At 32.3% G+C, this 24,919-nt stretch overlaps 1 protein-coding gene across 1 annotated transcript in view; it reads left to right on the top strand.

Moving 5' to 3' along the window:
- LOC143082265 (uncharacterized) overlaps positions 1 to 24,558 on the top strand; it is a 42,630-nt gene extending 18,072 nt beyond the window's left edge. The window contains exons 23-40 of the mRNA XM_076257866.1: positions 775 to 986; positions 1,370 to 1,602; positions 2,013 to 2,166; positions 3,099 to 3,277; positions 3,673 to 3,816; positions 4,313 to 4,475; positions 5,552 to 5,696; positions 6,419 to 6,540; positions 12,995 to 13,137; positions 13,757 to 13,904; positions 14,066 to 14,269; positions 17,930 to 18,136; positions 18,853 to 19,626; positions 20,171 to 20,383; positions 20,921 to 21,016; positions 21,611 to 21,942; positions 22,257 to 22,464; positions 24,124 to 24,558. Coding sequence (XP_076113981.1) covers positions 775 to 986; positions 1,370 to 1,602; positions 2,013 to 2,166; positions 3,099 to 3,277; positions 3,673 to 3,816; positions 4,313 to 4,475; positions 5,552 to 5,696; positions 6,419 to 6,540; positions 12,995 to 13,137; positions 13,757 to 13,904; positions 14,066 to 14,269; positions 17,930 to 18,136; positions 18,853 to 19,626; positions 20,171 to 20,383; positions 20,921 to 21,016; positions 21,611 to 21,942; positions 22,257 to 22,464; positions 24,124 to 24,401 — 3,955 coding nt within the window. The 3' untranslated portion in view covers positions 24,402 to 24,558. The remainder of the gene's footprint in view (positions 1 to 774; positions 987 to 1,369; positions 1,603 to 2,012; positions 2,167 to 3,098; positions 3,278 to 3,672; positions 3,817 to 4,312; positions 4,476 to 5,551; positions 5,697 to 6,418; positions 6,541 to 12,994; positions 13,138 to 13,756; positions 13,905 to 14,065; positions 14,270 to 17,929; positions 18,137 to 18,852; positions 19,627 to 20,170; positions 20,384 to 20,920; positions 21,017 to 21,610; positions 21,943 to 22,256; positions 22,465 to 24,123) is intronic.
- Positions 24,559 to 24,919: the final 361 nt, after the last annotated feature.

The following is a 24,919-nucleotide window of genomic DNA, read 5'->3' as shown; positions in this document are numbered from 1 at the left end:
TTTCTTAACAAAGCATGGTTGGTTACATGTTATGAATTTACTTACAATTTCGGGGTTTTTTTTCTTCAAGTAAACGGAATCAGAAAAAAAAATCACTATCCTATGTCGAATACCTAAAACTTGGCAAAGAATATGAAAAGTGTTTGTAGTAAAGTACGGTTTCATTTTTCAAGTACAACGTTAATTTATTGACTCCATTGAGTAAAAGAAAAGGCAGAACAAACAACTTTGGGGGAGTCAATGAAAAAATTATGAATTGCTTTTTTTTTTTATCCTACATTGAACTTTTGATGTCGTCCCTTGATCTAGATGAGACTGAGACATTTAAATTCAATATTTAGATGTGAAAACTGTAAAGATTTTAAAGTTACCAATTGCAGAAAATTATAAAACCAATGAATTTCACATGCACATTTATAAAAGTTAGAATTGTGATTGGAATCATGTATGCGAATACGACGATGGCAACTTTAAACGACCTTGCCCAGCTACGTGAATACTAATCAGTCAATTCAACGTCATAGTACGTGTGTTCTATTTTCGCAGGTGTGAGGTCAAAGGTTTGAATTGACCAATGAAAACGATCGTTCCTTAGAAAGTTAATCTAATAAAGTTTGTTTGACTGATTATGTTGCACGACCTTTCGCTAAGCTTGGCCGCAGTTAGGTGTAAAATATCCAAAATTTTGGTAATTTCAAACTGTGAGCAGATGCTTATAGAAATTAACAACCTCTTATATTAATTGAATACAGAAATATTTTAATGCTGTTATAGGCGTTACCTTTCTGCTAGATGGTACGGATTTACAGACCCACAGTCGGGTATAGAAAAATTCTCATGGAGAGCTGGAACGAAGCCAGGTCAGGATGATATAGTAAAATCAACACACTTACCACAGACTGATCTTCTAGTTGAACCAGATCTACCACAGAAACTGCCATTAGGACAGCGTATTTACATTACAATAAAAGCGTACAATAAAGCAGGTATTATTAAAATGATATGATTTCATTTGTTTTAAAAATCAATGTGAGCTGTCATATTTACATTACTTTTTTAAACGTTTACTATCAGAGTTTACGTGAATACATTAACATTGAAGAATTTTGATGTGAGAAACAATATTTTGTTAATGAAGATTAAAACCATAGTGTATTATTAAGATTAAAATTATTACATCATAAAATCAATTTGTTTGTTTTTGTTGGTATTTTTGATATGTTAAGGTTCTTTGACATCCTTTGATTTCTATTATTTGGATATTAACCCTAATCAAGGTCAGTTTAGAAAGGAGATTTGGACGAAAAACAATTTATAAAGTGACATTTTCTTTTTGGTTATGTTTGAGTCTGTTGTCTCATATTTATAGGATTAACTACGGAGGCTACATCAAACGGGTTCTACATTGATAATTCACCACCATCAATAAAGGTTAAACCGTACTTATCTGCCGATGTTGGTTCAATAAAAGATACTTCAGTTGTATTTAGGAGTACTATTAAAATCCAGTGGGAGGTAGAAGACAAAGAATCATTCATACAACGCCAGTATCTATCTATTGCATCACATAAAGGAGGAGAGTTTAATACATCATCAACGGAGGTAACAAGCATACTAAGTATACACCCATTGATGTCCTTACAGTGGGTTTTGTTCCATGGTAGGGTAGTTTGTCTCTTTGGCACATTCCCATTTTCCATTCTCAACTTTATAGAAATATAATTTCATAATATAGTCAATGTTCAGGAACGTACGTACTTTTAATCTACAAAGACGGTAACAAAGAAAATAGATAAAAGAATAAAAACCTTTTTAATTAGAGAAAATGTGTAAAGATATAAAAGAAAACAGTTAATAAATCATACTGTAACGTTGTATCTGACATATCTCACTTTAATTTAATCCTTCATTGTACAAAATATATACTAGTATATTCTTACATTGTTTCATATGGGAAAAACACATATTTACATTTGCAACTCATTCGACTGATTTTTCGATCTTTTATATAGTTAAATGGTATAGTGAGAGAGTATACATTTTCACAACTTGATTTGCATGATGGTGGGAATTATTCAATAAAACTTATAGTTTGTAATGGTGCCAAAGTATGTGTTGAAGACGAATCTAGAGGAATCATAGTAGACAGTTCACCACCCACACCAGGTAATCATTATAAGATGAGAACCAACCCAAGGACTTAAGCTTTGCACTGTTTTCTTGATAATGGTGAAAAAGATATTTGTTGAATTGCAAAAACGACACAAGACTAAGAAGTAATTGTAACTAACAAAATCATTTCTAGTGTATGAACATATCCAATAAGTGGATATGCCATAGAAATTTTGAACTTATGAATAATTGAGAAGAGTATGTCTTATGACTGATGCATGCAGTAAGTATGTAGAAAAGCATGGGTTCGATAAATGTTCAAATGTGTAAAATAAAAGTATATATGTCTACCGATATATTTTTATTAACTCTTGAAGACGATGTTTCTTCACATTTCATCGAGAAATGGACTACCGTTTTAACACACAAATCTGTTACAAGGACGATCAGAAGTTGTAATTCAACATTTAGTATGGGATTACTCTCTAAAAATTAAATCCCAAAACTACTGTACTCCGAGGAAAATTCAAAACGGAAAATCCCTAATCAAATGGCAAAATCAAATGATAAAACACATCAAACGTAAGAACAACAACTGCCATATTCCGGTACAGGAATTTTCAAATGTAGAAACTGGTACCTAAATCTCAATCTCAGTTCAGAAAATTGTTTTCATCCATCTAATATGAAGCAATTATAAGTATACATGCAACATATACATCATGTTCCTTACATATATAAATATTTTACATGAAATCAAATGTATAACTGAAAAATAGAATCATAGTTGAAATTGAAAAGCAGTTCAATTTATACAGCATGTAGTTTTGTTAAATGAAAGTCTTTGAATGGTCTTTTACTACATAGATCAAACGTATTGATGGAAATATTTGAAAGAATAGTATAGGGCAACATGTGTTTTCTGCTATATGGTCGGGTTGTTGTCTCTTTCAAACATTCCCAATGTCAAGTTTCATTTTTTAAAGGCATGTTTGCTATTAGAACTGACCATGCAGCAAATCTCCATCGTCATGTTAATGGTTGGATGACTTGGTCAAGATATAAACTTTGGATATCATGGTTAGGGTTTACAGATCTTCATACTGGAATCGAAAAGTACTCTGTATCTATCGGTAGCAAGTACATGATGGATGATTTTAATAAGGTAAGAATTGTCCTGATGATTGAGTATGTATTCAAGCCTTCATAAATACATGTGTCATACCGAAGCCGTTCAATTATTGGTTTCTTTTAAACATTTATCTCTGAATCTGTATCATCATCATGTCTGTTAAAGAACAAAAGACGTAAAATATATATATAAAAAAAAAATAAACATTCATAAACATGTAAATATATAAAATTACAAAATAGCAACTCCTTACAACTATAGAAGACCCATAATTTGAAACTATCTTAACTGAAAAAAAAAATGAAAATAAAATATGTGCTATCTCTTTTTAAACTAAATATAACAAATAATTGAAAAGCATTATTTCGGTCATCTGTAATTGACCGGGACAGTATATTTGATTGTGTTAATTTGTGTTCATATTGTAGATATCTGGTTCACCACAAGAGTTCTTGCACAATCAGTCAGGAATTGATAAGCATGATGAAGGCTTTGTTCAAACATTTGAAGTTGATACGAAAAATCTGGCCAAGTTTGAAAACGTGTTTGTTAGCGTTTGGGCTGTAAACCAGGTAACAGTTATATCACTTTATGTGTATGGAATAATACTGTGAATTGACGATAATGCAACGCACATACAGCAATTAAGAACCGATAATCAGTAAAACGTATAGAAAACAGTTTGCATAATATTGAACCATTTCAGATTAATTCTTTTTCCTTACATACCAACAGTTAAAAGTTTTTATTTGGTAGGAAATACATCCTTGGAATAAAGAGAGATGTGTATCTCCGAAATAGATTCCCTTCAACAAAATACAAAATTCTTACAAGACATCCATGGTTAAAGCATTATTTTATTCATTGTATGAAAATATACTGCACATAATCAATGTCACAATGGAATATAGATAGATGATAGGTAATGTGTGATAAACGTCAGTGACACAGCATCTCGACAACAACAATATCAATTCACCGAAAAATTCATGTTAAGTAATTGATGCTATGTTTGCGTCAATATAATTGCTTAAAATCTGATGATTTTTTTTTTTGCATTATTGACAGATTGGATTACAAAGTAAAATGATTCATTCTCAATTTAAACTTGTACCTGGAGGTTCACTAGAATTGATAAGGAGATGTTCAGCGGTCACGTGTCAAGGACATTGTGTGTGTGCTGCTCAAGGTCAACGATGCACAAAAAGATCATGCCATGATGTTACTAAAGGTATATACCAAATAGGATTATGTCTACTTTATTTATTTCTCTGCCCAATACGTCCGCCCTTTTTTAACCGTAATAGTTGTTCGTTCCGTCGCGAATTTCAGCTGCAAGCTACACATGCTTAATTTTTCCAATACTACATAACATACAGATGTATATGTATACCGATTATTCTAACGTTTTGTTTTCCCAATTCGTATTCAAAAAACGATAACTAGTGGGAAACAGTCTTTGAACATCAGATTCCTGAAACTCATAAGTCGAAAACAAACTGACAACGTCATTGTCAAAACAAGAAAAACGACCAAAAGAGAAACAGACAAACAAAAGTACACAAATCACAACATAGAACTCTAAAAATGGAGCATCACGAACCGCACCAAAATCTTGGGGCGATCTCTTTTGCCCTTCAGGATAAGCAGATGCTACTTCACGAGTGGAACCCGTTGTGTTATAAACTTGTGTTATAAGCTTTAAGGTTAAATATGCGCATTAACAGGAAACTTCGGAGCGGTATTGTTTAATTTATATGTTTTAATATTAAGTTGTCTTTATATACAATTGAGTTTTGCAAATGGCTTTCCCGTGTAATGAGTAGTTACATATTGCCTTTGCTCTGTGAAAAATGTGAAGAACTATTCAGTGAAATTTGCAAGAGTGAATAAACATTTTTACAAGTGTTGGTCGGTCAGTTATTCATCATTACAAATAGACTAAAATATAAAAAAAAATGGAGATGTGGTCTGATTGCAATAATTAACAAGAGATCATAGAACGTGGATATACAATATTATAGGCTACCATACCATCTTAAACAATGGGAAAACCAAAATGTTTAATCGGCTGCAAAAGGCCCTGACATGAACAATATGTTATTATTTATAAGATAAATATGACGAATATGAATATGGAACACAGTAACCAACTGAATTATTTTCTTCATTTTATTTAACTTTGAAATACATATATCATTTCTCCGGTTAGATAATTTAATAATGTCAATCAGTCCATGAAATACAAAACAAATTCATGTATAAGGTCTTTTTAAATAATATAGTAACCAACCTGTTTTTCTTTAGCAAACAACAACAACCTACTTGGCATATACGACATAACAAATATCCAGGAGTCTTCTCCTTTTACTGACATTAAGTACACGCCATCAAATGTCGCTCTGGCTGCCAAATGGCATGTTATACAAGCCCAGGGATTGAGGCCTCTGTGGTAAGTGTTTTGGGGTCAACATTTTAATTCAATTACTTCATATTTCAATAGCGGAAATGACTTTTATAGATCTGTCAGAAAATCTTGGTGTCTTGGGAATAGATAAACGATTGGTTAGATAATCGATAACTTAAACTACATATAATACGTATGTCTTGAATTGCGGGTCGGGTTTTGATATCTAACCACTGAACTCACTCGTATTTATCTTGATCACCCTTAGATAAAAAACGTTTTGAATACTGTTATCACTGTAGAAATTACTGTATATACAATGGTATCTTCAAGATTCCTTCCATTCGTCGTAATTAACGAATTTACTTCACGAGATAAACAAAGCATATAGTAAATGACATACTTCAATTTAAAATTGTTTGTATTTCATATTTTAGTTGTACTACGGTTGTGTGATGTCTATTAAACAAAGTTTTAGTTGGCAATCGAATTATATTACGCCATTGGTCATTCAAATGATATAATGCTGAAAATTCACGTCGCCATTTTTTACTCTATACTTTTGTGTACAAATGTTCGGATCTACCTTTAACGTTTAAACGTTTATAAAAAAGGCAAATGAAATATGTGTATATAAATGAATAAATAAGTGTAATGTTTTTCATTAACGTTTTAAATTCCTGTCGACCATAAATATTTTCCCACAATTCTCTGTAATAGATACCATGCCCAGATTGAAATTATTCAAAAATATGTGTATGATTAAGGTATGAATGGACAGCCGGATATTCAGATAAAGATGAACCTGAAGGAATCTTTGATAATTTAAACGACGATGTTTGGCATCATGCAGGACAAACAAATCAAGCAATATTGAACATTAAACGAGGTAAGTTTATTTTTTTGTTTTTATTAAATTTGTGTTGATTGATATTTGTTTAACAATTGGTTCTATAAAACAGAATTGCGAAACGACATACAAGCTAAGACGTTTGCTTATGTGGATGTTTTACCTTTACTTTGTTTTACATATCAATTGATGTATAAGTTATGCTCGTTCAGGTTCTCGTATTTATAAACATAAATGAACAAATCAATTCCATCATAGATTTGATCAACAGTCCAATTATCTATACACATAGATATAGAAAGATGTGGTGTGAGTGCAAATGAGACAACTCTTCATCCAAATAACAATTTTAAACAAGAATGTGTCCAAGGTACACGGATGCCCCACTCGCACTATCATTGTCCATGTTCCATGGACCGTGAAATTGGGTAATAATCTAATTTGACATTAAAATTTGAAAGATTATACTATAGAGAACATATGTATTAAGTTTCAAGTTGATTATACTTCAATTTCATCAAAAACAACCTTGAACAAAAACTTTAACCTGAAACTCCCACTTTCATTTTCTATGTTCAGTAGACCGTGAAATTGAGATCAAAAGTATAATTTGGCTTCATAATTCGAAAGATCATATCATAAGCAACAAGTGTACTAAGTTTCAAGTTGATTGGACTTCAGCTTCATCAAAAACTACCATGACCAAAAACTTTAACCTGAACGGACGCACAGACAAACGGACGCACGAACGGAGCACAGCCCAGAAAACATAATGCCCCTCTACTATCGTAGGTTGGGCATAAAAAGTAGACCATTATAGGTCAATGTACGACCTTCAACACGGAGCCTTGGCTCACACCGAACAACAAGCTATAAAGAGCCCCAAAATTACTTGTAAAACCATTCAAACGGGAAAACCAACGGTCTACATATATTTATTTGCAACATTAATCTTGCTCTTTATGTTTCTGTATTAAAACAATATTCAGGTATGTAAGTTGTTCTGAGTAATTATCATTTTGCAAATATCAGTATAAATACGTAGGACTAGGAATCGCAATGGTACTCCGAACCGCGATGGTCACGCTGAAGTTCGTTGGTTAACACGCTGAAGTGCGATGGTGACATTTTGACGTTAACTTGTTGATACTACCACTACAAACTGCTCAGAGTCTGAATTGACCAGTTTTTGTGCTCGACCAGTAAAATCGAGCACACATTTTACTTGACTAGTCTCGACATTGTCTCGATTGTACTTAACTGTACTTAAGTGTACTCGACCAAGTCTCGACTTTACTTAGTGTGATTCCGTACTTGATGATCTTGGTGTAGTTTGAAATGGTCTTGACCAAGGCTCAACCTGTCGCGACCTGTCTCGACTAGTCTCGATTCAGTCTCAACCTGTCTCGACCTGTCTCGACTAGTCTTGACCTTCAAATTAAGTTTTGACTGGTGTAAATAAGCACATCTAACTAAATTAAATATTGATCTTACAAAATTTAAGCTTATTTGGTAGTTTGATTTATTGCTGTGAAATGAAAGAATCTAATTTTATAGTAGGTAAAAATAAAAATTATTATATAACTTCAGATAGGCATCTTTAGTTTTTTTTTCCAACTTTTTCGAATCAACTTGGATTTTCTTCAAACTATGCAGCTATCTTAGATATATATTAAGCTTACTGAATCCTAGGTCATTTTGTTTTTTGTTTTATTGCTGTAAAATTTAAGAAGTAAATTAATCTTGTTAAAAAAAGCTAGGATTTGCAATTCGGACAAAATAGAGATAATACACTTTATTTTTTTTTAATAACTTTTTCAAATCAACTAGGATTTTCATCAAACTATGCAGCTATCTTCAATATATTTTGCTTTCTGAATCTCATGTCATTTTGTTTTCTGTAGTATTGCTATCAAATTTTAAAATGAAATTAATCTAGGTAAAAAAAGCTAGAATTTGCAGTTCAGACAAAATAGAGATAGTACACTTTAATTATTTTAATAACTTTTTCAAATCAACTTGGATTTTCATCAACTATGCCGCTATCTGATTTGTGGTGATTTATAGAGCAATACCTCTTGCTTGGGGCAAACTTATTCAAAAGATCACATCTACCAGAGAGTTTTTAATTCTAAATAACATTCATTTAAATTTGTAAAATTCAGATAGATACCTATAATTTAAATATTTATATTTGACAGCAATAAAATAAATTTTCAAATAACCTGTTTTTTGTAAGAATAACATATAATAAAGATAGCTGTAGATGTGAATAAAAATCCAAGTTGCTTTGAATAATCTAAAGTGTGCTATCTGAATTTTGTCTGAAATGCAAATTCTAGCTTTTTTTTACCTACATCAATTTAATTATGAAATTTGTCAGCAATATTACAAATTACATAACGACTTGTGATTCAGTAATATCAATATATTACTAAGATAGCTATATAGTTTAAAGAAAATCTAAGTTTATTTGAAAAAGTTATGAAAAAAATTATAAGTGTACTATCTAAATTTTTCCCAAACTGCAAATCCTAGCTAGATTATTTTAATTCTTAAATTTGACAGCAATACACCAAACGTCATTACAACCTGAAATTCAGTAAGATTAATACATCATCAAGGTAGCTGTATAGTTTGAGGAAAATCCAAGTTGATTTGAAAAAATTATTAAAAAAATTTAAATGTACTATCTGAATAAAGTCCGAACTGCAAATTCTAGTTCTTTTTGCCTAGATTAATTTGATTCTTAAATTTGACAGTAATACACCAAACTTCATAACAACCTGGGATTCAGTAAGATTATTATATCACCAAGGTAGCTGTATAGTATGATGAAAATCCAAGTTAATTTAGTTTAAACATTTTTATTAATTTCAAGTTATTTTGAAAAAGTTATTAAAAAAAATTAAAGTTTATTATTTCTATTTTGTCCGAATTGCAAATCCTAGCTTTTTTACCAAGATTAATTTGATTCTTTAATTTTACAGCAATACAACAAAAAAAAACAAAAAAATGACATGACATTTAGTAAGCTTAATATATATCTAAGATAGCTGCATAGTTTGATGAAAATCCAAGTTAATTAGAACAAGTTATTAAAAAAAATCAAAGACGCCTATCTGAATTTATTTAATAATTTTTATTTTTACCTATTGTAAATTAAATTCTTTCATTTCACAGCAATAAATCAAACTACCAAATAAGGTTGAATTTTGTAAGATCAATATTTAATTCAGTTAGATGGGCTGATTTACACCAGTCAAAACTAAATTTGAAGGTCAAGACTAGTCAAGACAGGTCGAGACTGATTTGAGACATGTCGAGACAGGTCGAAACAGGTCGAGCCTTGGTCAAGACCATTTCAGACTACACCAAGATCATCTAGTACTGAACTAGACTAATTGAGTAAAGTCGAGATCTAGTCGAGTACAGTTAAGTACAGTTAAGTACAGTCGAGACAATGTCGAGACTAGTCAAGTAAAATGTGTGCTCGATTTTACTTGGCATGCCACAAAACCAGGTTCAACCCACCACTTTTATTCCCCTTTAAAAGTGTCCTGTACCATGTCAGGAAGATGGCCATTGTTATATTATTGTTCGTTTCTGTGTGTGTTGCATTTTAACGTTGAGTCGTTTGTGTTTTCTCTTATTTTTTAGAAATTGAGATAAGACGTGGCACGGTATTCATGTATTTGGTTTTCATGTTATATTTGTTATTCTCGTGGTGTTTTGTCTGATGCTTGGTCCGTTTCTGTGTGTGTTACGTTTCGGTGTTATGTCGTTGTTCTCCTCTTATATTTAATGCGTTTCCCTCGGTTTTAGTTTGTTACCCCGATTTTGTTTTTTGTCCATGGATTTATGAGTTTTGAACAGCGGTATACTACTGTTGCCTTTATTTACTGCTCGAGCACAAAAACTGTTCAATTCAGACTCTGAGCAGTTGGTAGTGTACGTTGATTTGCGATGGTATCACGCTGTAGTGCGATGGGCAACCTAAGACTTTGAGCAAAAGCAAAATGTACATGAGTTGTTTCATTAAAATAACACCATTAAGATTTGACAAAAGTATTTGCTATATAAAGGCAACAGTAGTATACTGCTGTTCAAAATTCATAAATCGATAGAGAAAAAACAAATCCGTGTTACAAACTAATACTGAAGGAAATGTATCAAATATAAGAGAACTAAGACACAACAGAGACACACCACTGAAAAGTAAGACACACAGAAACGAACTATAATTTAACAATGGCCATTTTCCCGAAAAAAAGGTGGGTTGAAACTGGTTTTGTGGCCATGCCAACCCCCTCTCACCCCCGCTTTAATGGTAGTGTTAATTATAACATTGAAATGACAACATTACACGACAGGGTAACAATAAATAAACAGATAAATGGGAGAAAATATAGGACAGAAAAACAAACGAATAATAGCCATCAAAAGGTAACAGGTTAAGAAATATTTTTTTATACGCCAGACGCGCGCCACGTCCACACAAATGTAAAAAGTTTGAAAGCAATAAGAACTACAAACTTGAAGATCGCCGAGGACCAAATGTTCCAAAAAAGTTGTGAGGCCAGGGTTATCCGCCTTTGACAAACAACAATAATACATAGTTTTGCAAACAGTAAATTTTATAAAATGACTATCTAATAGATATACATGATTAAACTTAAGTTGTGACTAGCTATAGAATAAAACAGAATACATTACAAAATCACAGCCCTGTTAGCCATAGTCAATGAAACGCCCAAAGTGACGTCACATTTAAATTTCTAAAACGTGTTCCGAAAATAAAGAAATAATTTGGATGAAATTCAAGATTAGCTATATAGATTGGTATGAATTATCTGACTTATATTAATAACAGAGTGAAAATTTATTTCTAATTTGAAAGATGGTTTAATTTCTATTTAGATCATACCAAACACTTTAATTTTTAATCTAATTTTTCAATTCTCCAATTCTCCTTTTAGCACGCAAGAGTATGGAATAAGGTTTTCAAGGGAAAACAATATTCAGCGTGTAGGTCTTTTATAAAAGTTCTAAGAAGTGTCCATCTCATTTACAGAGGAGGATTTCGGGGGCAGAGGTCCCGGTCCCCTTTTCTGGGGCTTATATAGGGAATCACTGAAGCATGACTTGAGCGCCCCCTTCTTAGGCAGTCAGCGGGACCCCACTTATGGAAATTTCTGGATCCGCCACTGATTTACTTAAATATTAATATAAAACTTAGTAATTGTTCACAACAATTCTTCATCAATTTATATATAACTGATGACGAAACAGTACCCACGAAGTAAAATACCGACAAGTTAATCTATGCTTCACTAATAGCGAGGCTTGTGAATTATTTCACGAAAAATAAATTACAGGATGACCAATTGGGAAGTACACATAAGGTTTAGGCAGGTTAATTTCTGTCTGATATGTTGTAGACAATCAACACTGATACCACAAAAAATAAGAATAGAACGACTGAATTTATCTCGGGAATAAAACAACATTATATAAACGTGATGTAGCAAAAACATTGAAACATTGCTAATGCTAGCAAATTTTTTTTTATTAAATTGCCCACATAAAATCTTGTAACGATTACGTAAAGATAAATTAAGATTAATATTTAGTTAAGTATACTGTATTTATCGTACAAAAAGTTTAATTTAGAATACTGGTTAGTCCAAGTTGATCTTTCAGCCGCTTTGCTGCCTAAAATGTGTAAACATATTTCTGTAACCTCAACATGTAATGCTTAAAACTGTTCGGGACTTGAATAGTTCGTTTCTTTTTTCCCCTTACTTTCCTTTATAAGCATGAAACTTTCATCTACAATAACCCTATTTTATTGCCTGTGAATCCATGTTGTATTTTGAAAACGTCACATTATTCAAACGTCATACACAAAACCATCGCACTTCAGCGAAATGGCCATCGTAGTTCGGCGTGGACCATCGCACTTCAGCGTGACCATTGTACTTCAGCTTCCCCATCGCACCTCCGAGTCCTACATATATGTAGCCTTATGCAATGGCATTGTCAGTTTATGTTTGACTTTTGAACGTGTCTTTAATTTCATTGGCTCTTCTTTGGATATTAGTCGGTTAAACCATTCAAGTCTGCTTATATTTAATGTGATTATTATTTGATGAGATAGTGTGTATCACAATTCACCAGTTGTGGTGTCAACGTTAATACATTTATATAACAAGCTTAAGTGAGTTTGAAAATATTTTTACTAAAAGCCCTTCTAGGTGCATTATATCTTATTATAACATAAAAGTTTGTATTATTTGACTGTCTCTATCATATCATATTTAATTAATCCTTTATGTTGCAGTTGTGCGTTTTTTACGGGGTTCCTGTACCTCACCTATCAGTTTTCTGTCAGTTTTTTTATTGACTGTTGTTAATATATTTGTCGTGTTTAAGCTGTGGTTTTATCTTTTAACTGTCAACTGATGAATTTATAATCATTTTACAAATGTAGGTCAGCGGTTAAAGGAATCACCAGTATCGTATTCGATGTTCGTCAGAGCCTGGTACAATGACGACACGTATGCAGACTTTAAAACAGATGGAATATTAGTTATGTCAACTCCTCTTCCTAGGCGGAAAATCAAAGGATCAGCAGTTAGTACAATAAAATCATATTTACTCGTCCCGAATATTAAAAAAATACATATTTTTAACTCAAACGAGTACTTTGATTGAAAGTTATTTAAATTGCGCAGACAAATAATCAATGTAGAAAATGTTCGAAGCGCTAAGATATAAACCTTTATTACATTTTATTTAAGGAATGACTGTAATATTTTTTTCTGTCTATGAAGAATGACGTCATGGTCACCTGGCAAAATTTTGTCTATAATATGATAAATTAAGGCAACAGTAGTATACCGCTGTTCAAAACTCGTAAATCCATGGACAAAAAACAAAATCGGGGTAACAAACTAAAACCGAGGGAAACGCATTAAATATAAAAGGAGAACAACGATATAACACTAAAATGTAACACACATGGACAAAATCCCACGAGAATAACAAAACGACGTCATCTCATCAGAAGTAGTGTTGCATTCAACATCAAATTATTTGTTTTTAAACTTTAAATTTCATTTATAATTATTAAAATGTCTGTTCTTAATGGACATGAATTAGCTACACGGACACAATTGTGATGTTTGTACTGTTGGAATTCTGATTTGTGTATAAGTTATATCAAAACTTATTCGATGTCCAACCATTACAGGTTGTGGAACAAATACCTGGTCACTGGAAGAAGGATGTTGATTATCTAAAACCTGGTGCTCCATTCACAGTCAAATGGACAAACGTGTTTAAAGATGATGCTAATATAATTGCCAAGTTTAAAGTGTATCTTAGTACATATCCAGGAGGTATGATTTAAAACTATATTTTGTTTACACTACATTGACATTTTGCATAAATTATCTGGTTAGATGGTAATTCTTTTTTCAGAAGATGTGTAAGGCTTTAAAACTATCAAATTAGCCACTTGTGTATTGTATTAGAAATAATGAACCAAATTTTGTTAAAGGTCATGATATACATGAAGTGGAATTAGATCTACCAGGATCAGTAACGTCACATAACATCAGCCGAGTACCATTGTCTCCAGGCAAGGTATTTTACAGTAATGTAGTAGGATACAGCTACTCTGGTATCCATGCTACTGAAACATCAGACGGTATCATGGTTGACTCTCTACCACCAGTTACTGGTACTGTCTATGATGGTATAGGTGGGTATTATATAAAGAATATACCAATATATAAATGCAGATCTAGTGTCATTTTAATTATGTTATTATTGTAGGAATTCGTTTTACCTGTTATCTGTGATTTCACCTGTGTTATGTGGGCGTCGTGATGCTCAATATTTAGTTTGTACCATATGTTTTCTCTTTTTCGTCATTTTGTATCATTCGTTCTTTGCCATGGCAATATCAAACTATTTTCGGGAAATTTGTTTGAAAGCCCTTTGGAATCTTTCGCATCTCTGTTATTGTTGATTTTATCATGAATCATCATACTTTTTCTGAACTTTTTAATTGTGTAGTGAATTACATTAATTAAAGCCCGATACAAAAACCCACTTAGGAGATATCCTTATAAGGAGAAGTATTGGGCACTCATTGTGCTGAATATGGTACATATACTTTATATGATGGCACAATAAAGCTTCTCTGAAATTGTTGCCACTTATCTTTTTTTTCATTATCTTCTTAGTATCATCCTTATTTAATAAATAGTACGTATATTTCTGTTCCTTTTCAAATAATTACTTGTTGAGAAATATGGAAGGTTACAACGAAATACGGTCAGTGATCGTGAATAACAACTGAATACAATTATACTACATGTATTATGAAAAACTAAATACAAACCTTTTTTTAGTGTGTATTACTGAAATAAGAGATGAGTTTTGTAAATCGGCAGTATTGTAACAAAGGATAATATACGATTGGAAATTTTACGGGGAATAATTAATGTTACTATATGGATTCGGTTAGTAGTTTTCTGAACTTAAAAGCTTTCTGCATCAGTCTTTTATAACTGGGGATCTAAACATAATTCAACATGAAAATCTCCGAAAGGTGATTTCTCATGGTCCTAAGTTTAGAGAACCCCAACACATCAATTGGAACCATAACTTCAAAATAATTATAGATTCCATTGAGGACTACGCCAGAGCATGGGCTAAGCGAGAAGAAGTTGAACTGGACACTTTGTCGGAATGGGTTAAAACTATCAGGTCTCTGATAAAACGTCGCGTTCACAAGTTGAAAAACTGTGTGAACGATCGACCAAAGTCCGTTTTCAGAGACAAAGAGGCCATGAAATGTCTATCAACTCTTCATGATAAGTATGTTGTTGTTCCTGCGGACAAAGCTTCAAATAATATTGTCTTTGTATGTAAATCGTATTACTACGAATGTCTTGTAAAAGAATTAGGTATAAAGGAGCACTCAGGTAATCCCACATACAAAGACATATCATTTGACAAGGATGAGATTTTAACAAATCATAAGTCCTTCATGCATGGCTTCAATAAACATTGCATTGAACACCAAATCGGAGGACTTACCTTGTTTGTATTGGATACCAAAGCTTCATAAAATTCCGTACAAACAACGGTATATTGATGGCTCATCTTCATGTTCTACTAAAGAATTGTCCATTAGATTGACTAAAATTCTGTCCGCAGTGAAAGAGGGTCTTCAGAAATCATGTGAAACTGTTTACTCGCGTAGTGGTATTAACCATATATGGATTCTTAAAAATTCTAAAGAACTTCTAGACAATTTTAAATCTCCGTCTTTTTCTGAAATTAGTTCCATCAAAACTTTTGATTTTTCAATCCTGTATACCACCATTCCCCATGTGAAATTGAAAAATCGCCTAAAAGAAATAATCCACAATGCCTTTCAACATAAAAATGGTAGCATACGCTATAAATTTATTACTTTGGGATTTCATAAGGCATATTTCGTAAATAGTGACAAACAAAAAGGTAAAATATGCTACACAGAAGAACAAGTGGTCAGTATGCTGGAGTTTCTTATCGACAACATATTTGTTGAGTTTGGAGGTAGACTTTTCCAACAAATTGTCGGCATGCCTATGGGAACAAACTGTACGCCTCTTCTTGCCGACCTCTTCTTATTTTCATATGAATCGGAGTTCCTCCAGACACTTGTAAAAAACAAGAGAATCAAAGAAGCCAGATTATTTAATTTCACTTTCAGATATATTGATGATGTTCTTTCCATAAACAATCCGAACTTTTCTGATTGGGTTCCATTAATATATCCCCCAGAACTAGAGATTAAAGAAACAACAGACACGGCTTCCTCCGCCTCATTTTTAGACTTATATCTCGAATTTGACTTACACAGTCATCTCAGTACCAGAATCTATGACAAACGAGACGATTTTAATTTTGAAATTATAAATTTCCCCCACCTTAGTAGCAATATACCAACTTCACCTGCATATGGGATATATATTTCCCAACTTATTAGATATTCAAGAGCTTGCAGCTCCTACTCAGACTTTGTAAAACGTCATCAGTGTCTGAGTAGAAAGTAGATGAAACAGGGGTATGTCAAAGAACGTCTCGTTCTTTTTCTAAAAAAGTTCATCGGAAGGCACCAAGACCTTGTTGATAAATATTCCGTATCAACTTCTCAAATAATACACGATGGTCTTGATGTATAGATTCTTCGTACTGATGTTGTTTATCATCATAACAACGTGTTTTATAGTTCTTTCATTTGTCTTTGTTCTATTATTAATATTACTTTTACTGTTGAATGGTTTCATGTGATATCCGTTTCACGTGGGTCGGTACTTATACATCTCGTCAATGTGTTTGTATTGGCTTTCATTATTTTTTTGTGGTTTGTTTAGTATTTGCGACTTTTTGTATTTCTTTTGTTCTTATAACGTGACTCTGTACTTTAAAAGATCCCGTCAGTATGATATTGTTCTATTATATGTCATTATGATATATTTCTATTATGAATTACAATATACGTTGAACCACAAACGTCAAAATCATTCAATCGCGTAGTGAAATTAACTATTTTTGGATTCTTATAAATTCTATATATAACTTTTGGACTAGTTTAAATCTCGGTCTATTTCTTAAATTTATTCTTACATACTTTTGATTTTTTAACCTTGTATGCTAACATTCCCAGGAAAATTTTAAAATCGTTTGTACGCACATTGAACGACAAATTTATGTGACGTATAAAATTTTCTGACGTCAGACACTCAAATCAATAAATGTGTTCGTAAATAGTAGATGTTTTTGTGTTCTGTTAAATTGTTCCTTTTAAAATTGTTAAACGATGACTGATGTACCCATATTTTGACTATTATATTTATTGTGTTTGTTTATTTAACGCATCAATGTAAAAATATCGGAAATTGATGAGACTGTCATTAAAGTGAGAGGGTTAGCGCTATAGAACCAGGTTTAATCCACCATTTTCTACATTTGAAAATGCCTGTACCAAGTCAGGAATATGACAGTTCTTGTCCATTCGTTTTTTGATGCGTTTTGTTATTTGATTTTGCCATGTGATTATGGACTTTCCCAATTGATCTTCCTCTAAGTTCAGTACTTTTGTGATTTTACTTTTTAATTATTACAAACGAAAAAAAAGGAATAAAGAGTATCATTTCATGACACAAAATGAGTAAATGCTCAGCCAAAACATATTAATAAAAGACTCAGTGCTTTTACTACAGTACCTCGCCTCAAGTTCATAATGAGGTTGCAAGAAGTATCTTAACAGAAATAACTTGTATCTTATGTTAAAGTCTGACAGAAATGCCTTGTATTATAAAGTTTCAGCAGGCAGATATCATTGTACTATCATTGGTTTTAGGAATGCACGACACAGAATATCAGAATAATTCAAAATTGGTCGGAGCTTCGTGGCATGGGTTTTCTGATCGAGATTCAGGAATAACAAACTACATGTGGTGTGTACAAACTAAATCTGCTTCTGTACCTTGCGACATAAAAGACTGGGAAAATGTGGGGATTCACCATTCTGTGTCCAGGGTTTTAAATAGTTCACACATAAATACAGGTAATATTTAGTAAATTAGTGTACAAAGGTTATAACGTAAGAATACTGAATTAAAATACAGCTGTTGATTAGCCAAAAATTACTAAAGATCAAATTGTACAGAATTTAAAGCATTTTCTTACATCCTAGATATTTCTATAATTTGTATTTGTTGAAAGCAAACACGTGAAATAACCGTTTATTTAGATTGTGTTTAGTGGGCGGGTTTTATTTTCTAATAAGCAAGGAGCAGTGTTACCTCATTTTATGAAAAAAACACAAACATAACATGAAAAAGTACCTTCGCCCGAACAACCAAGGAGAAAATGATGATGAAAGACTGGAAATAAATGCAGAAAAACACATTTAAGCTAACAAGTTGTTATTGTTGGCATTTGTTTTGTATTAACCAATGGAGGTAGGCTCTTAAGATTGAAGAACAAATCACTTCCATATGTCAGTAAGTCTAAATGTCACATGTTAAGATACTCTGTAAGATAAAATCGCTTTATACATCACACGCACAATGTTTGAGCTTTGCTATCACCAAATTATTTGTTATTACCTCATTTATATCGTATTCAGACTCACAATTCAAGTCTATGATGTGGGGAACCATCAAATACCGTTTCCAAGAGGTTCAGCGCAAGATTTGACATACGATATATGTTATATCAAATGACATGACATGCATGAGAAAATGACGTTGTTCAATTTCTGTCGCTTCATTTTTACAGGAGAGGAAGTTGAAAGTCTAGTGTATGCAGTAGACGGTATAGGATATAGATCTAAAACATCGAAATCAAATGGCGTCATGATTGACACTACACATCCAGAACCAACACTTATGGAACATTTGGAACACAATATTGCAGCAAATCCCTCGTTTGAAGACGTGAATGGTCAAGCAATCGATTGGGATAATATTACCAATACAAATTTTTGCAACAACCTTGTTTACGCTATGCAATGGAATAACTCATTAGGAAGTTGTGTAGGAGTTTTAAAATCTGGTAAAAATGTAGCTATCGACGGAAGGTCATTTATATTTGTTGAAGGACAGATATCACAGTCATTAGACAATTTAAATGTTGGACATATATATCGTGTGACTTTTGTAACAGCGCATCCTCCCATTCTTGGTGCTGTTTTAGCAAATAAAGAGGGATATATAGAATTGGGTAATACAAGGCACGTTTTTATGGTCTATACAAAACAAGATAAACACGGAAGTGCATTAAAGGAGTTAAACTGGCACCATCATACATTCTACTTCCGTCCGTCCACAACAACAGAAACAATCAATCTTGGTAGCATGACTGGAAATACCGGTATTCTTTTTGATGACGTAAAAATTCAAGAAACTATTCTCCATAACCATGACGAAGCAAATCAAAATGGCAAACATATTCACGTCCATGTGGTGGCTCTGCATCAGTGGTCATCAATCCATGCCTCGTGGAGTTTTGTTGATTCAGAAAGTCCAATAGTAGATTATATGTGGGCTATAGGTAAATATTATTTAACCCTTTCTGGACCCATTGTATAAATAAATTAAAATCGGTTTGTTGTTGCCAGTGATCCCAGATGATGATTGGCTGAGTTTTATGTGTTATAATCCCTGTCAGTTCACTAGCTGAATCGAAATGTGCTTAAGCGTGTTACAGAAATTGACATTTTTATGGGGGAAAAAAATGAAAAACGTACTCGTGTACTATCGGATTTAATAAACAACAATCTTATTTTTCTGGTGCAAGAAAATTGGTATCGTTAATTTTGTTATGAACGATACAAGAGTATACCACCGTTCATATTGTCAGAAATAATAATTGTTATAGCCCTTCATAGCAGAAAAGGGAAAATTCAAGTCTTGTTTGAAACTTTACTTTGGCGAATCGACGTCAACTCCTCCCTCAAATAGAAAGCATCAGATGCAATGCGTCCATCACAAATTAAAGATAAAAGTCTTGAAAAAAAAGTAATTATATGTTATTCTTTACGAAGAAATATTGAAGTGTAAGCCACTGAAAACTTTAATAAATATTTTTTTTCTAGGCTATACAGAGGGAAGTACAGAGGTCCAAGGATTTACAAGTGTTGGTCTGAATAATTTTGCCTATAATTACAATGTCAGTCTAGCCCATACGTCTGTCATCCATATCACTGTAATAGCTACAAATGCTGCCGAATTAAGAAGAGAAGCGCATGCGGAGGATCTTCTTGTGGATTTAACAGCACCATATATTAGATTTGTTAATGATGGCATAGGTTTGTGTACTAATCAATGTAAAATAAAATAGAAAATATGCTAGATATGAGGTTGAAGTGAGAAATTTGGTGCATAAAATATAACTTGTTTTAGATGATTGTATTGAATGAAATGCAATTAGACAACAAAAACAGGTAATTGATCATGCCTCTACTACAGGTCAATTATTTAAAACGTGGTGATTGTTTACCTTAATATTAAAGTGCTTTCCCTAAGATAATGCAAATCAAACTGTATGTGTGTTCAGCATCATAAGAATACTAAATATATATTTAAAAAATAGCCTAATTAACTATTTTAGTGTAAAGCACTTTCTTAAATAAAGAACCATACAAGAGATGGAAACCTTGTTGGATATTTCGTGATAATATTGTATGTTGTGATTCTAAGATGTAAATTTCATTAAAATTGCATCATAATTTTTCGCATTGAATTGTAGAAAGGTTTTTTGCAAAGTTTTTATCATTAAATACATGGTATTTAATTTTTAAAGCTTTTTCTGATTTGATAAAAGTTATGCATATCTGCTGTTGTAGGTTCTGATATAGATGCACAAACAACAGAAGAAGTATCTGCAAACTGGGAGGTAAATGATGCTGAATCAGGAATAGATGTTTGTGAGTGGGCAGTTGGTGAGTACAAGCATTCTAAATATAAAACAAATACAAATAGGAAAATACCCTAGCGATAATACACTAAATCCCTAGGATGTGTTTTAATTAATGTAAGTCTCTTATGCATTATTTTTTAATTGTTTATTAATTTTGTTTTTTTTTAACTATTTTTGATGCCAAACTTAAATAATTTCATGACATGGAATGGCTGTAATTTGTTTTAAACTTAAAACACAATATATATGAATACCCGTAGTTTGTGAATTTAAAATACAAGTCATTGGAACCTCGAATGGGAGTGTGACACAAAATTTATGTTTATTAAATACATGTTAGGTGTGTCAAGTGAACTTTTTTCGCTTTTTTTATTTATATATAGATTAGACCGTTGGTTTGTATCTTTTGAATAGTTTAACACTGGTTATTTTGGGGCCCTTTATATCTTGTTGTTCGGTGTGAGCCAAGGCTCCGTGTTAAAGGCCGTACATTGACTATAATGGTTTACATAATAATGGTTTTAATAAATTGTTATTTTGATGGAGAGTTGTCTCAATGGCACTCATACCACATCTTCCTATATCTATGTTTTAATAAGATACGTTTGATTTGCAGGTTATCAACCATATGGGAATGAAATACAAACTTTCCAGCCATTAGCGAGTGGTGTGAAAAGAATATCAAAAGTATTCCCTAGCAGTCAAGTGTCTATGCAGATGATACACGTGACATTGCGATGTAAAAATGAGGCAGGATTGCAGTCTTCAAAGTCGTCAAATGGTGTTAAAATTTCAAGTCTTCCACCAAATACTAACTCTGCCGAGGTACAAATTCTACCACATACCTTAACAGAGTACAATCCAAGAGATCATTATCAAGGGGACACGTCATCTATCAGGGTAAAATGGACAGGATTTGAGGATTTGACGGGTCTCGATTCTTACCTAGTAAGTCAATCCATCTATTAAGATGATATTTGATATTTGGCGTATAATCAGTTATCTTTAACTGGATGTTACTATAGTAAAATGTTAATTTCTCTTTTTATATAAAAAAAAAATATAATTAAAAAATTCTTGACATGAGTATGATTTATATAATAGACCACTTGCACATTGTTTGGTGATTAGTCATACCGGAAGTATGTTACTTCGGAATTTCGAAATCTATATTGACTGTACCAAAAGGCGGGCAGACATTCTAAATCCGCCATTGTAACTAGATTATATTTTAATATTTAAAAACTACTTTATTTTTTCAGCTGACATTGCAAAGCCATGACAAATCAACATCGATTTCTAAGTCAATTATTGCTGAAAACCAAGACATGTCCTATTGTTTGTTTGAGGGGTTGGATATATCGAATGGAAACTATTCAGCCAGCGTTAATGCAGTAAATAAAATGTACTTACGGAGTACTCAAGTGACCTCACAAATTGTAGTTTCTCAAATGTCGCCATTGCTAATAGGTAAAGTATACCATAACACACTATGTTAAAATGTATATTGTGTATATAATATACGAACAGGAACTCTAATAACGACATAATTATATGTTTATATTCACATCGAATCAGACTTTTTAATGTTTTTATTCGTACTTTCTAGAAAATGCACTAAAATAAATGTGTTCATAACAAATAACTACGAAAACATATATTTCGATAGCATCTATCCAAATGACATTTACAAACAGATAAATGTAGGAGACATTTGTTACCAATGTTCCGGTGTCGGAATTCAATTAAGAGGAAACGAACCTATGTAACAATAAAAAAATGATTGTATTACAAGCATTCTAGAAAGAAGCGATACCGGGTGCGTTTTCGGTGTTACCCTCTTATGTTAGAAAGCATGAATTTATTTCCTAATGCAGATTTACACTCAGTTAAAATTGGGATCGAGAAACAATCGGTACAAAACTTTGAAAACGACTTTACTGATACCAGATATATCTGAGACTACAAAACATGTCGCTGTGGAGTTGAGACACTTATGCAACGCATTTGTAAAATCATTCCTTATGGTTAAGGTCAAACGTATGTTCAATCTATTATAGTCGTTCTTTCTCATAACTCAGTTATTGTAGTTTTTATACGTCCGTTGACTTGACGCATTATGGTTTTCCGTTGTCGGTCCTTTAACATGTCAAATCAGAAACGCTTTAACTAAGTTGCATGAAAATTTTGGTGAGCTGTTTGAAATATATTAAAATGATCTATCTTAGTTTATTGTATACAACTCTGATGATAAGATATACAACTTTATTCTTTGAAAAATCGACGAGCGTATCATGCGCTCATAACGCATCTCTTTATTCTGTTAGGATAACACCATTGTTAACTAAATTCATATACTGTGAATACCTTATAGAAGTCTACTTTGAGGATCAGTTTAGAATTCAACGAGAATAGAAATTCTTTAGATTTTCCTTGTATGTTCTACCAATATTTACGTTTCAACCTGTTTTAGTACATGCATTTGACTTTGATATCTCGAAAACGCTAGTGGTGACCCAATATTTGTAAAAATGAATTCTTCATTTGGAAACCTGTTTTCAATGAAATCTTTTAAATGCCTTTTCCGTCTCTTGTAAGGTTTTGTCGTAGCGCAAAGAACTATGATGATCATGGTTGTTCATTGCTGTCTCGAAGTCTTTTTGTCAATAGCAAATATGATGAAGTGTTAAAAACGTATACTGTGAGGACGAAATAAAATCATTTTAATATCTATTTTCAAACTAATAGGATAATTATGATATAGTTATGTCTGGGTTAGTTTGTGTTTAAGATGAAAAATTGTTAACGTTATCAGTAATGATAATACCTAAATAGCGAAACAGTACCGCTTATGTTATTAAATGAATTTTGAAATCATGTCTTTTTTTTCAATTTTTTTTCTTTTTTTATCGCAATGTTAATGTTTGACATGTTGACGCATTGAGAAGTAAACACACCTATCTATAAGAATCGGTGATAATTAACAACGGATCTGCACGATATAAAAGCTCATTCATAGAAAATGCTCCACACATTGATCGATGGTAAGTTAGTAAATGTCGCTTCTAAATATAAAACAAAATACCAATTTGATTTGTATAATATATTGTAATTGTGTTTAAATTTCAGAGAACCAATATTTACTGATGGATTTAAATAACCGAACAATTACAGCCTCATGGAAAGATCATTTTCAAGTACAGCAGCCAATATATTATGAAGTTTCGGCAGGAACGATTCTAGGAGGCGCTGACATCATACAGTGGCAGGAAACAAAAAACACATTCCTTGAATTCCAGCTCCCTCCAAAGATCAAATCAGTAAAGGATTTAACGGGATATATTACTGTTCGAGGTGTGTCCGCCAATGGAATGACAACTTTGGTAAATGCTGCGGTTAAACTCTGATAATTGACAATATGCAACACTGATTCCGTCCATTATATTAGCTTTGCTATGTTTATATGATTATCGTTGTTTTTTAATAATTGTTTATGAACCCCTTCAAATAACTTGATTGAATTATAAAATAATAAATAAAAAATAAACGTTTGAAATAAAATTACTCAATTTGTTCTCTGGAATTATTAAGATTTCAACTACCTCATTCAAAGTTGACCGTAGATCGATTTTACTATTTTTTGTAGGTCCTTTTTGGTTATATGGCTCTAGATCTTCAACTGTTTCGGTTCTTTTACCTTCTTGGCTTTCACATATTCAGTTAAGAACGTTCTAGATAAATTGTCGGATGCATGAAATTTATAACGTGTTTGATTTTACATATTTGTTTTTCAATCCCAGTAGATCACTAACACACATTATATTCCAATTGTATTTCTTGTACATTTGTTTCATTTTGATAATATATACGAGATATTTGACTGGATTTTGAACAACAACCAATCAAACATTTGAATAAATCTGAA

This window comes from Mytilus galloprovincialis, chromosome 7 (genome assembly GCF_965363235.1).
Source record: "Mytilus galloprovincialis chromosome 7, xbMytGall1.hap1.1, whole genome shotgun sequence".
NCBI classification, from domain to species: Eukaryota; Metazoa; Mollusca; class Bivalvia; order Mytilida; family Mytilidae; genus Mytilus; species Mytilus galloprovincialis.
Note: the sequence above shows the minus strand (reverse complement) of the source record. Positions and strands in the feature narration are given on the sequence as shown.